The 14,406-nt window shown below is 39.1% G+C and overlaps 1 protein-coding gene across 6 annotated transcripts in view; it reads right to left on the bottom strand.

Annotated features, from left to right (window-relative positions):
* Window positions 1-14,406, bottom strand: part of Ubr5 (ubiquitin protein ligase E3 component n-recognin 5) — a 118,416-nt gene that overhangs the window by 31,659 nt on the left and 72,351 nt on the right. For all 6 annotated transcript variants that reach the window (XM_090339165.1, XM_090339163.1, XM_090339164.1 and 3 more), the window contains exons 23-37: window positions 13,966-14,117; window positions 13,454-13,549; window positions 11,233-11,356; window positions 10,498-10,595; window positions 8,457-8,605; window positions 7,749-7,840; window positions 5,717-5,863; window positions 5,511-5,629; window positions 5,295-5,421; window positions 5,079-5,208; window positions 3,860-4,020; window positions 3,506-3,745; window positions 2,710-2,833; window positions 1,618-1,729; window positions 366-497 (exon numbers count right to left, since the gene is read on the bottom strand). In XM_090339165.1, the coding sequence (XP_090195291.1) occupies window positions 366-497; window positions 1,618-1,729; window positions 2,710-2,833; window positions 3,506-3,745; window positions 3,860-4,020; window positions 5,079-5,208; window positions 5,295-5,421; window positions 5,511-5,629; window positions 5,717-5,863; window positions 7,749-7,840; window positions 8,457-8,605; window positions 10,498-10,595; window positions 11,233-11,356; window positions 13,454-13,549; window positions 13,966-14,117 (2,003 nt within the window). The remainder of the gene's footprint in view (window positions 1-365; window positions 498-1,617; window positions 1,730-2,709; window positions 2,834-3,505; window positions 3,746-3,859; window positions 4,021-5,078; window positions 5,209-5,294; window positions 5,422-5,510; window positions 5,630-5,716; window positions 5,864-7,748; window positions 7,841-8,456; window positions 8,606-10,497; window positions 10,596-11,232; window positions 11,357-13,453; window positions 13,550-13,965; window positions 14,118-14,406) is intronic.

Below are 14,406 nucleotides of genomic sequence, written 5' to 3' on the forward strand. Positions count from 1 at the left end.
ACATAGTTAAATTTGGAAGTGGCTCTGTGGCTCTAAGTGGTATAGAGTGCTAGCCTTAAGCGGAAAAAGTTCAGGGACAGTACCAGGCCCTGAGTTCAAGCCCCACAACCAAAAACTAAATAAGTAAACAAACAAATTAGTAAATATGAAATAGTTGAATTAGAAAATAATTTTCTTTAAGCAAACTTTAAAATCAATCCATTATCTAAAATCCAGAAAGTGGAGAACATGTCATAAAATAAAATCTGGTTCAATAACATCTAGAAATGAAATTATAAAGACTTTCCCCTTATGCACATTATACTAATTTATGTTGAATACACACAACCTAAGCTTCAGCAAGAACTTCAAATGAGGAAACACACCTGCTTCAGAGCCAGCAGTTGCTGCAGTGACAACACTTCTGCGCCCACTAGCATTATCTTGGTTGCTATGGTTACTTTCACTGTCACTTTCTGTCTCAGCAGCAGCTAACAAATCCAGCTCCATGTCACTTCCTAGGAAATATATTTGAATAGTAATATAAAAATTGAGAACAAGCCATCGGTTAAGACAAGATCTGGGAAGCCAAAAACTTAGTATCTACAGAATACAGTGTTAAGACCACAAAAAAGTAGGCGGGAAAGGGCAGAGTGTTCAGGATTATAAGAATTAATTACTGGGTAAGTCATGATAAGTCAGTGACTGATTACATTGCAATTCAAAAATCTTTCCTGTAGAGACATAAGTATATGCAGAGAAGTGTTTAGAAACATAAGCCACTGGGTCCACTTGCTCCATTTTATATGTTTTATCAATTTTTGCTGGGCAGTGGGGCTCATGCCTGAAATCTTAGCTACTCAGGAGGCTGAGATCTGAGGATCAAGGTTCAAAGCCAAGTCTCTCTTATATCCAATTAGTCACTGGAAAATGGAAGTGGGGTTGTGGCTCAAGGGTAGGGTGGGAGCCTTGAGTCAGGCCTGGCAGAAAATTCCCCATCAGTCTCTTATCTTTAATTAACCACTCAAAATCTGGAAGTGGCACTGTGGCTCAAGTGGTAGAATGCTAACCTTAAGCACAAAAAGGCTCAGGGATAATACCCAGGCTCTGCAGTCAAGCCCCACAACCGACAAAAAATAAAAACATTAATTCTTAATCCTCATTATTTAGGAAGCAGAGATAGAAGGATCTTGGCTTAGACAAAAGTTACCAAGACCCCATCTCTCTCACTGAATTACATTACTTTCAAATGTTGTTTAAGAAGACGAAGCTCCTTAAACCAGAAAGAAAAAAAGTGCATTATGTATATAACATAGATATAACACATGAACTTCCCCCCTCCCCCAGTCCTGGGGCTTGAACTCGGGGCCTGAGCACCATCCTTGGGCTTTCCTCAAGGCCAGCACTCTACCACTTAAGCCACAGCACCACTTCTGGTTTTCAGTGTATGTGGTAATAAGGAATCGAACCCAAGGCGTCATGCATGCCAGGCAAGCACTCTACCACTAGGCTGAACTCCCAGCCCCAACTTTTGTAACAAGTGCTAGAAACCCTTAGCAGAAAATAAGTTGAAAATGTAGACATAAAATGGGGCTTATCTCTCCTTTCATAGAGATATGATTTATTCACACTGTGTACCATCTTCATCATGCTCATCATGCTGTCCCTCAGCCTCAGCATTCTCTTCTCCATGCTCTTCCTGCTCATCGTGGTGATCCTCTTCTCCAGCCACACCCTCCACCACCTCCACCTGAAGGCACAATATCAATTATAGCCAAACTCCTATTTCTATCAGGTGCTCCTCCACAATTACTACCCAACTACAATACACCCCCGTTACACATACTATTGAACAGCTTTAAAAATCATCAAGTCTTATCAACATATCCCAAAGTTTATGATTATTTTTGCATTGAATCCTACAGTTAAAAGAATAAAAGCTTTTCTGGGGGATTGGGTAAGTGGTAAGATTTTTGTATACTTCCACCACTTTAACAGTGCAATTATCTTTACTTACAAATACAGTGCATCAAGCTACCAAGTAATATTTGCTGTTTTTTTTTTTTAAAAACACTGGGAATACTTTACTCTCAACCTTTAGGGAAGGGGCCAGGAACTGTTTTTTTACTAAGAGAGCCTTTTGGATATTAACAACATCATTACAGGTCATATAAAATTATCAATACAGGCAGACAGTTGCTGGCAGTTTGTCCTGTCAATCACCAGATGACTTCATGGGATTCATATGACCCACAGGCTGAATGCTGCCTTACTTTAGGTTAACAACAGTTGTATATGTCAAATATCCAGTAAGTCAATGGCTATTAAAAAGACCACATAACAAGTCTACACGATGGACACAAGCCTGTCTATTAAATGTCTTAAGCTACTATTAATGTAACTTCCAGTGACTATTCCCCCCTCCAAATAAGTTTTGAATCTACCACGATTAAAACAATTAGGTCAGTCACAAGGGGCTCATGCCTGTAATCCTAGCTATTTGAGGCTGAAATCTGAGAATTGCAGTTTGAGATTGCAGTCTGAGGATTGCAGTCTATGAGATTCTTATCTCCAATTAACCACTAAAAAGCCTAAAAGTGCAGCTGGCTCATGTGGTAGATAACTGGTCTTAAGCAATAGAGCTCAGGAACAGCCATTTAGGTGTTGTGCCCCAGGATTGGCACAAAAATAGTGATCATAATAATAACTTTAGAAAAAAAATTAAATCACCTCTTCCACATCTGCTGAAACAATATCATCCTGTTCTTCATCTCTACCTCTAACAGGCTGTGACTGGCTGATGCGCCTCTGCTGAGGATTGCGGATGATGTACGATGACTGAGCCTGACTGGAACTGTAAGGAACCAAGAAATGATTGAGTATAATGCTTCCACATCCCAACCATGCAGCTTTTTGCTTCTCTCTATGAGCATTTAGCTCACAATTATATGTGCCAACACTTACCAGGATGCTAATTAGCCTGTCTTGGAAACCAACAATTTGGTATATCAGAACATATGAACTCAAATACCATACAGATTTAACTTACAGATCTCATTTTCTGTTTCCTTTCCCACCAGCAGTCCTCAATTCTGAAGGCTCAGATGGCATATTTACCAGTTAATAATACAAAGCATGATGGTCTTTTTGTACTAGTTTGTTAATTAATGACTTGCTAAACACGGTTTTAAAATAGAATAATGAACAAAGTTGGGGTGGTACAAGTTTCATGCCTCTCAAAACCTTACTTGGAAGAGTTACTGAGATATCCAGTATCACAAAAACTGCTATGGTTTGTGAATAGGAAATGCCCCTGTAAATTTATGCTCATGTTTTATACCCCTGGTCCCTAGATGGTGGTACCGTCTTGGGAAGTTAAGGGAAAACAGGAAGGAGGACCTAATTGGAAGGAGCTAAGCCTCAATAATCACGTTCATCACTAAGTGTTTTATTCACATTTCCATAAATGGAATAAGACATTTACATAGAACAAATTAATCAGGAGCTCATTCTGGTAAAAATTTACCTGCTAGACTGATCTGATGATGGTCGTGGAGGTAGTGGTTCTACTGAAAATAGTTCTTCACTGCCTTGCATGGCATCTATGCTAGTACTGGCCAAAGTAAATGGTGCAGTCGGGCGGGCAATCCCCATTCTGACAGGAACAATTAATGACTCAGCTACGTTGCACAATTCTTCTACAGCATAAGGTAACAGTGCTTGGAAAACACGTTTACATTTTCCAATGGGCTGTGGAATAAAGTTGCTAGAATAAAAAGGGCAACAGGAATACTTTATTAGTATTTATATGTAATGCTATCCCTATCAAAAAACTTACGTGTGCAATGATATAAAAGCCCAAATGGAAAGGGTATCTTACTTTTTCTTTTTGGATGAAGCCATTTCTACACTGAGAATGACAAACACTCTTGCTACCGAACGTAGAAACCTCATTGTCACAGCGATAGCTTCTTCTCGGCGTCCAGGTGTGTATTTGTTTTGGAGTTCTTTCACTAATGTACCTAGTAGAGTATCTAAAAGCTTTAAAAAAAAATGTAATCAAACTATTAATGTTAAGATATTTCATAGGCTGTTCAGATACTCACAGAGCAAATATTTCTAACTTTCCCAATTTAACCTCTTGTTTTGTCCCATAACAAGATATGTCTAATCAGAAGAATATATTTTACTCATTTAGAGTTCTCAACCAAATATAGGATTCAAATATATGTATATAAGTTCACAAGCCCATCTCTACCAATGAACCATTATCTAGTTTCGGCTCTCTTTTTTTCTAGTGCCAGTCATGGATGCTGTCCTTGGGCTCTTTTGCTCAAGACTGGTGCTCTACTACTTGAGCAACAACTTTTTTGGTACTTAACTCAAAGAAAGGGCTTCATAGATTTTCTTGTCTGGGCAGGCTTCAAATCATGATCCTCAGATCTCAGTCTATTGAGTAGTTGAGTAGTTAGGGTTACAAATCCACTAGCATCTGGATTCTTGTCTCTTTTCCGTGCAAGTTATCACAACTATTATAGACGAAACATTTTGTTCTGCTTTCTCTTTTAGCCGAAGAGCTCAGGGGTAGTGCCTAAGCCCAGAGTTCAAGCCTCACAACTGACCCCCCCACCCCCCAAAAATTCTTTAACCTTTATCTTTCAATTGTCACACTTCATTTCAGCAAATGGTTGAACTAATTAGATTCAACAGTCTACAATAAATAGTCATACCGTATCACCCCGCAAATTTCATTCCTTTTAATGAACTGCTAAGTCAGAATTTACCAAGTACTTATAAGTCTAAACTATAAAATCATGGGATGTAGGGGCTGGGATTTTGGACTAGTGGTAGAGTCCTTGACTAAATGCACAAAGGCCCGGGTCCAATTTCTTGGTACCACATACTCAGAAAAAGTCAGAGAAGTACTATGGCTCAAAAGTGGTAGAGATCGCTTTGAGAAAGCCCAAGACAGTGCTCAAGCCCAAGTTCAAAGCCCAGGACTGGCAAATAAGTAAGTAGGTAAATAAATAAAGTCATGGATGCTATCTAACAAAATTATTCTGTTCCGGTACCTGTAAACAAACATTCAAAGAACTTACTAAAATATCTGCTGTGCACTTGACTATAAGGCAATGAGTAAAACAATCCAGCCGAATAGTGCCACTTTGTTGATTGAGGTATACTTGCTCTTCGGGCAAAAGATGTCCTATCCTACTGCTGGCACTCAAACTGGAGGGAGACAAAAAGAGAGATGCATTGTAAAATCTACACAAAATGGGAAAAACCATCAAAAAATGTTTTTAACTAACACATACGGGTCTTTATTTTCCTGTGATCCAAACATAATCATAGATTTCAAGGCATTCCAGTCCTGTAGAACACGCTCTAAAGCAAGCTGGGCAAACCTTGGAGGCTCTAAATCATGATCGGGCATATCTGAATCTTAAAAAGAAAGCAAGAACAAAATTATGAGTAAGCTAAACATAAAACTTCCTCTTCTTCATAAACACAGAAATGTTTGGTTGACTCACCTTCAGGACTAGCTGTTTTCCGGTTTCGGTCCTCCCTGATTCGAGGTGGCCTATACTGGCAATGCTCTACCGTCTGCCTGGCGACCGTTTGCACCAGAAACAGCAGGAGGTGCTCTCCCCTATAAAACAAGACAAGTGTTATCAGGGTGGGATAGGGTTACTGTGTTGTGCTCAATTCTTATTTTACATTATAAAAATATACTTGCCTACTGTTTGGCAGAGTGACCAGATTAGTAGCAGTGAGCAGACGATAAAGTAGATCAAGGCGAGCAGATTTCTGTCCAGCAATTAGAGTTTTACATTTACATTTTTCCCAACAATCACAATAGGCAGTTGGTGATGTTCGTTTGAGTCTAAAAAGAATCCACACAAATATATATATTTTGTACACAGAAATGTGTATAATACATGTATAATACATACGTGTGTAAATGTGTATACATGTGTATACATGTGTATACTACATGTAAGTATCTATGGACATAAAGAAGTACAACTTGCTGAAACCAGAGAAAAGCTTTTTGATGGTCTGTGTGTGTGTGTGTCCTGGGATTTGAACGCAGGACTTGAGTGATGTCCCTAAGCTTTTGTTCTGAAGGATAATGCTCTACCACTTGAGTAACAGTTCCGCTTCAGCTTTTGGAGTGCTTAATTTGATTTCATAACTCAATTTTACATTACCCATCACATATATATCCCCCCTCTATACATGCAGTCATTAACTGATGTTCTTCAACAGCCCTGAGCTACTATGAATGTTAATTACTGATAGGATGTTGTATTAGTTATATCTAAAAAGCTAACAAATCTACTTACCGCAACTGCCTTCAGTTATAGAAATTAAGACACAATTCAAATAGTTAATATGACTCAATGCTTACAGTAGTTTTCTTCCTTTAAAAATGCCATAATGTGGAGTTGTGGTATTTGAAATTTGGGCCAAAGATTATAAGCAAGAATATTTAGAGATATACTTCTCTAAAGATTAATCTGGCTGACCACTGGTGGCTTATACTGGTGGTACAGCTATGGCTTAAATGGTAGGGTGTCAGCATTGAGCAAAAAAACCTCAGGATAACACCCAGGCCTAGAGTCTGAACCCAAATCTGAAAAACACAACACATACACACACACCCTACAAAAAGAGATTAACCTGGTTACATTCATCTTGACTATTCTACTTTTATTTATGAAGTGCTTAATGTATTGGAATAAAAAAGGAAAGAAAAAAAGCACGGTTTCATTAATAACAGCATTCTTAAGGTGGTTTCAAGTGACTCAACATCTATATTCTTAGCCAGCTGAGGATCAAAGTTCAAAGCTAGTCTAGGGAGGCAACTCCATGAGATTCTTACCCCCAAAGTCAGTATTGGTTTGGGAGTTTTGCCTAGTGGTAGAGTGTTTGTCTAGCATGCACGAAGACCTGGATTTGATTACTCCACATCACATATACAGAAAAAGGCAGAAATGGTGCTGTGGCTCAAGTTGTAGAGTACTAGCCTTGAGAAAGCCCCAAGGACAGTGCTCATGCCCTGAGTTCAAGCCCCAGGACTGGCCAAAAAAAAAAAAAAAAAAGATGGCCAGAAGGAAGCTGAATGCTAATGGTTCACACCTATAATCCTAGCTACTCAGGAGGCTAAGATCTGAGGACTGCAGTTCAAAGCCAACCCAAGATATTAAGTAGAGCTGTTGTAACAGTTCAAGTAGAGTACTAGTGTTGAGTAAAAAAGGTAAGGGATAAAGTAGGCCATGAATTCTAGCCCCAGGAAAGGCAGGGGCGGCATACACACACACAAGCTCACTCACATGCGTGGCCAAGAAGTAAAGATGTGCCTCGAATAAGATTTTTCCTTTTCTGGTAGCACTCCACTGTTGAATTTAAGGCATAGTGCCAGCCTAAGCTTTGTAGCTCAAGCGAGCACTCTGTCATTTGAGGCACAGCCAGCTTTTGGTAGTTAATAGGAGAGTCTCGAAAAGCTTTCCTGTCCCTGTCCCGGCTGACTTTGAACCATAATCCTTAGATATCAGCTACCTCAGGGGCTAGGATTAAAGGTGTGAATCACTGATAAGAGATGAAAGACAACATTTTTAACACATAAATTGCCTCACCAAAAGAAAACTTTGGAAAACCACGGGTACTCTAAAATCCCATCAAAACACAATTTAGACAGACTATACTTTATGCAGCAATACAAATATAAATTGTAGGAAAACTTGAATAAACAAAATTGTACTTACTTGCAATCATGACCTTTATGACAAACTCTTGCACATTCTGTACAACAACAAAGTGACTCCAGCAAACCACAAGTTCGACATTCAAAAATATCCTATAATTAAAGGAGTATACTTTTAAAACAATAGTTTACATGTCTAACTCATAATTTCTAGTTGTCCTAAAAGAATGGAATTATAATGATAGAACAGTAAGATAAAGATGTTCTGAAGATAGTTATAGGAAGATACAGTAATTACAGAAATGACAATACTAGACACAGGAGAATCAAATACTATTACGAGTAGAAAATAATGACAACAGTAAAATTAAGGTGTTCTGAACATAGTTATAGGAAGATACAGTAATTACAGAAATGCCAACACTAGACATAAGAAAATCAAATACTATTAGGAGTAGAAAAATAACTCATATGTACTAAAGGATATTGTAATTACAAATCAGTATCAAGAGCTGTAGATCAGATTATACTAATGAAGACTTCTACTTTTCATATTGTATCATACTGATTTAGCAATCAATGTCTCCTTTATTTGGAAATAAAATAAAAATTAATTTTTCAAAAAAATTTGTAATGCACAAAAGGAAATACCAAATGTAAATGTAAATTGAAAGCTAGCTATTGTAATTCTAGTGATATTCAAAGGTAAATCTGAAGACAGCATTTATAGTGCACTGTATATATAATGTAATAATGTAAGACGACTTACTTGATTTATGTGCTCTGCTCCAGTCCATGTAAAGCTGCAGGTGTCATTACAACACAAGACATATAGAGGAGAGTCATCAGGATTGGTACCAGATGGGCAAACCATTCCCATAAATACATCTTCTTCTTTTTCACTTGAGGATACTTCAGCTAAAATAAATAAGAACATTCGCATTTATTTATCAGGAATGAATTTAATCACAACAATTATATATGTATATATATATTGCTGTGATATGTGTGCGTGCGTGTGTGTGCATTAAGAAAAAATTCAAAGTTAACATCCAAAGAGTCAATTCTAGAGCAAAGGAAAGCATGAGTATATTAACCACCTGTGATGACAATACACAACTTAGCTTTCTGAATACTTAGCATTGTGTCAAATAAGTTGTAGTTCTCTATATTAAGATTGTTGGTCATATCATAAAATTTTGGTCATAAACTCAAATAATTTTGGGTTGGGAAGGATGGGTCCTAAAGTTTGAACACAGGGCAGTATTCACTTAGCTTTTTCTATTCATGGCTAGGCTAGTGTCCTAACACTTGAGCCATGACTCTAGTTCCAATCACCAGTGTTTTAAAAGCATAACTACTTATTCTTGTTACACTGGTCCAGAAACTAATATTTTTGCTTTGTATCAAGCTGGCATCACAAGTCAGAAAGAACTACAGTAAGATATTCACTTATTATTTCTCTAAGTATCCATTTACAACTATCCATCAAGCGCTAACAGGTTACATCAGCAATCCACCTTTATTTCTTAAAGGACATGTTTTAACCAAGTATTCTTTTTCTTTGCTCTGAGGGGGGCTGAACTCACAGCCTGGGTACTGTCTGTGAACACCTTTGACTTAAGGCTAGTGCTATACCACTTTGAGCCACAGTTCCACTTCTGGTTTTCTGGTGGTTAACTGGAGACAAAAGTATCATGGACTTCCCTGCCTGGGCTGACTTTGAACTGGGATATGTAGACCTCAGCCTCCCAAGTAGCTATGATTACAGGTTTGAGTCACCTGCATCCAGCTTCATAATAGAGTAGTCGGTAACTCAAAAAGTTTCTATCTAGGGATAGGATGAGGGAGAACAACAGAAGGGGTTACACTGATCAAAACACATTGTACTCATAATCTGACTTGTGGAATTCAGGCCCCTTTGTATAAATGTTTAATAAAAAGTAATAAATATCTGAAGGAAAAGCAAAACAAAACAAAGAGGAAAAAAGTTGTATCCCCTTTTGTTGTTGCTAGTCATGGGGCTTGAACTGAGGACCTGGGCACTGTCCCTGAGCACTTTTGCTCAAAGCTAGTGTTCTACAACTTTGAAGCTACACCACTTCCAAGTTGTTGAGTGATTATTTAGAGATTAGTCTCCCAGGAACTTTTCTGTCCAGGCTGTCTTTGAACCTTGATCCTTGGATCTTAGCCTTCTGAAAAGCTAGGATTACGGGTGTCAGCCTCTGGTACCTAAGTTGTACCACTTTTGTATACAAAAATACGGTTTGAAGCCAGGTGTGGTAGCTCATGCCTATAATCCTACCTACTCAGGAGGCTGAGATCTGAGGACTAAGATTCAAAGCCTGAGGGTACTAAAGTCCATGAGATTCTTATCTCCAATTAACCTCTAGAAAATGGGAAGTGGGGCAGTGGCTCAAGGGGTAGGGCAGTAGCCTTGAGCTGAAGAGCTCAGGGACAGTGCCAGGCCCAGAGTTCAAGCCCCATCACCAGCAACAAAAAAAAAGGGTTTGAGCTGGTGTAAGTCTGTCTCTAATTAATCACAGGAGGAAGGAGGGAGGAAGGAAGGTGTGAAGGAAGGAAGGAGAAAAAAAGGAGAGCCAGAAATGGAGTTGTGGCTCAAGTGGTAGAGCACTATTGTTGGGAAACAAGCTCAAGGATAGCACCCAGAACTTGAGTTCAAGCCCCAGTACCAGCAATCTTTTAAAAAAAGTGTGCAAAATTTGTGTTTTTTAGATATATATACAAAATAAAATCTATTCAAACTGAAAATAATCAACACACTTAGAACATGAAATTTATTAATTTACCTTTTGCAATTTTCTGTGCTGTTTCTAAGATGGTAATAGCAGCAGGGTAAGCACGGCCACTTACAGCTGACATAAATGGAGTCATTCCTCTTGCATCCCTAAAGTGAGAACATTTTAGATAAAAATATTTTTGACTTTAAAGTAAGTGTGTCAAACACAAAACTAACTGTTTCACAACTAGGAGGCGAATATTAGGAAGTTGGAGAGGGGTTCTTGAAATGTAACCCAGACTAGCCTTAAACTCACAATCTCAATCTCAGAATCCTCTTATCTAGACCTCTCAAAGATTATGCACTATGAAGTCTAGCTTATTCTGTGATATTTTTGGAACCTAGAAATAATCAAGCTAACATAAAAGTTGGCATACCAAAAGATGGTAGGAAAACTCTTAAATTGGAGAAAGCTTTAGCAAAGAAAACACTGGACTCTGATAAACTGGTTCAACACTCAAAGATAAATGACCAGCAAAACCAACAACAGTAAAGGTCACGAGGCAAAAAAAAAATTTTTTTTTTGGCCAGTCCTAGGGCTTGAACTCAGGGCCTAAGCAGGGACCTTGGGTAGTCTCAAGGCTAGAGCTCTACCACTTGAGTCACAGCACCACTTCTGGCTGTTTCTATGTATACAGTACTGAGAAATTGAACCCCTGTCCTCGTGCAAGCACTCTACCACTAGGCCAAACTCCCCACCCCTAGGCAAAAATCTTTGTATGAGAAGTTTACTAAATCTTCTTACTTGGCAGAAAGGAGTTCTCGTAGGTAGGGCTGCAGAACCACACTGTCACACAACAACTTTAATATAAAATGTGCATTTGCCTTTCTATCCTTGGATTCCACCACAGAAGGCTCTGTGGAAGGACCTATAAGTAAGCAGATCATTGGATACAAAAAGTAAATAAAACACCAAGTGAATGAAGGTTCTATCAGGCACACATTAAATAAATAACCAAATTAATATTCTAGTACTAGAAATATATTATGAAGAATTTTAAATCAGGCTCCGTGGCTCACACCTGTAATTCTAGCTACTCGGGAGGCTGAGATCTAAAGATCAAGGTTCAAAGCCAGCCTGGGCACAAAAGGACCCTGAGACTCATCTCCATTTAACCTTTATAATATGGGAAATGGGGCTTGACTCAAGGGTAGGAAGGTAGCCTTGAGCTGAAGTACTCAGGGACAGCGCCCAAGCCAAGTTCAAGTCCCATGACCCACCAAAAGAAAAAAAAAAAAAAAAAAAAAAAAACAACTGACACAGATTAATGCAGATTACTAAGACTATTTCTTTGGTGCCAGCCCTGAGGCTTGAATTCAGGGCCTGGGCGCTGTGCCTGAGTTTTTGAGCCACAGTTCTACTTCCAGCTTTTTGGTTAATTGGAGGTAAGAGACTCATGGATTTTCCTGCCCAGGTTGGTTTCAAGCTATAATCTTCAGATCTCAGACTCCTGAGTAGCTAAGATTACAGGTATGAACCACCAGTGCCCTGGGCTCTTTTGATTTTTCTTAAATTAGTTTTTACATTTAATGTAACACATACCTATAACAATGAAACAACAACAACCAAATAACTAGCATAGTAGGGAAACCAGTAAAATGCCAGTTTCCTCTCTGATGAATCTAGTCTTGAGATGGCAACACACAAAAAAAGTACGTGAGTGAAATGTCTGTTCTATCTTAGAAAATGGCGTCCTAGTTTTGACAGAAAAGAAGACAGTTGCTCAGTCCACACTGGGCTTCATTCACAATCAGCCCTGCAGGCCCGTGGTGGTCTGCGTCTCTCATTGATCCAAGCATGATGGTGTTGCAGAAATCAGTTCTGTGGTTCACAGTCTGCCCCTCTGTGGTCATTTGTGGTGGCAGTCTCAGCTGAGATAATCACCAAGAAAAACTTCAAAATCAGAAGGCAACCATACCCTAGAGGTGAACCCCATTCAGTTTGGTGGGTTTATAGTTTTAAATTTTTATTTTGTAACTTCTCAGATAATCTTAGTATCCAAATCAATACTGAAAATTCCAGAGTGAAACAGTTCTAAACCTAATCATAACTAGCTCTATTTCACTGTATCTTTTTTTTTTTTTTTCCGCCAGTCCTGGGCTTGAGCTCAGGGCCTGAGCCCTATCCTTGGACTTTCTCAAGGCTAGAGCTCTACCACTTGATAGGCAGTCCTCTACCTCTCTAGCCAGACCTCCAGCTTCTTTTTGTATTAATCATTTCTGAGGGGGGACACTCACTCTGTGCCCAGTGCTGGCTTCGGCTGTGATCCTTCTTGTGCTACCCTAAACTGCTGGGGACTGTAGGCACTCACCATTGCCCCTAGCCATTAGTTTGTAAGAGGTTTCAAAGTTGGGAGGGTTTTTTTTTGTTATTTTTGTCTGGGCTGGCCTCGAACTGTGATCGCCAATCTCAACTTCCCAAGTAGGACTGTAGGCTTGAACCACTGCTCCCAACAATACCAGAGCATTTTTTATCACACTTAGCCCACATTTATCATCCTCTATTAAGAAGCATTGAAATGATCCAGTCTGCTATCTCCACAAATACTGGGTTGACCCAGACAAATCTTGAGAGTGGATCTGGCAAGTATAACTAGTTGTCTGTTTAGACAGATTGAGCATAATGCACGTGGTCTTGCATATACTGAGAGTGAATGCATTCCTGCCTGTGTTGCCAGGATCTGGCTGCCAATGCCATTCAGACGTTGAGCGTGATCAGGGTATGTGGCAGTCACGGACAGTGAAACAACTTCTTTTCCATACTCTATTGGAAGAAGTTGAAGAGTTAAAATCCAGTCCTTCAAACTCCCTTATAGTTGGCTTTCTGGGCTTACTGAAGTTGCACAGAACCCAAAGTGCTGTTTCAGACAGAGTCTTGAAGTTTGGATCTGTAGAAACCTATATCCAAAGAGTGTCCTTTTTTTCTCTTCCAAAAGCCTAGGCAGACAAATAGTACAGATTCTTACCTGGAATGGTGGAGGTGCTTGGTCCTTGACCACTGCCAGTTGCTGCTGTGGTAAGAGATCCCACAGCAGGGGCCAGGATAAAATCAATGTCACCATCTTTCGGTAAACAGAACAGCAGGATGTACATCATTATAGGCAACACACCCCTAACATGTTCTCTTAACTGGCCTTAAGGCTTTTCTCTGTAAGCCACAGGTCAAAATCTGTGAGAAGTTCAAGTGAAAACTTCCTTTGCAAACTATGAGAGAAGGAATCCACTAGTTAAATTACCCATTTATCTTGCTATGTTACCAATTATGGGACTATCTACCTTCTTACCAGCACAGAAATAAATGTACCAGTATAAGAAAATTCTAAAATACCTGCCTCAAAGCAAGTTTTGATAACTAAATAAGACATGCTATTCATCACTGCTTTCAAATTTCTAACTATTCCACCAAAATGTTCACATTTTTTTTTTCATCCATGACCTTGCCATTTTATTAATACTAAAAAACAGTAAGCGCTCTTACCAGGATCCATGGCAGGAGGATCAGGAACCCAACTAGGGGGAGCTATGGGGGGTGAAACAGGATCCTGGTGGTCACTGGATGAAGCTCCAGCCTCATGTCTACCCAAACCAGCTGCTCTCAGTGAACGTCTCATCATTTCTCGTAATCTCAAACTGAAAGAACAGGGATAAAAATCAGAGCTCACTATACTATCCAACTATAACCAAGAGTGCACAGAAGTTCTCATCTGAGAAGCTCATTTATGTTCTACAAGCAAAGGAAGTGAAGGCAAGAGAAATGAAACGCAATGCTAATTCTGGAAATTACAATCAGTGAGTGATAGATGCAACTAGGGAGTTCTAGTATTCAGTTCAAAACTGAAATCATTATATTAAGCTCCCATACAAACTTAAGCACAGGGAACAAAATTGTAGTAAAATAAGATATAGAAATAATCTTCAT

Source organism: Megascapheus bottae, chromosome 9, assembly GCF_031878675.1.
Source record: "Megascapheus bottae isolate mThoBot1 chromosome 9, mThoBot2.hap1, whole genome shotgun sequence".
Taxonomy (NCBI): domain Eukaryota; kingdom Metazoa; phylum Chordata; class Mammalia; order Rodentia; family Geomyidae; genus Megascapheus; species Megascapheus bottae.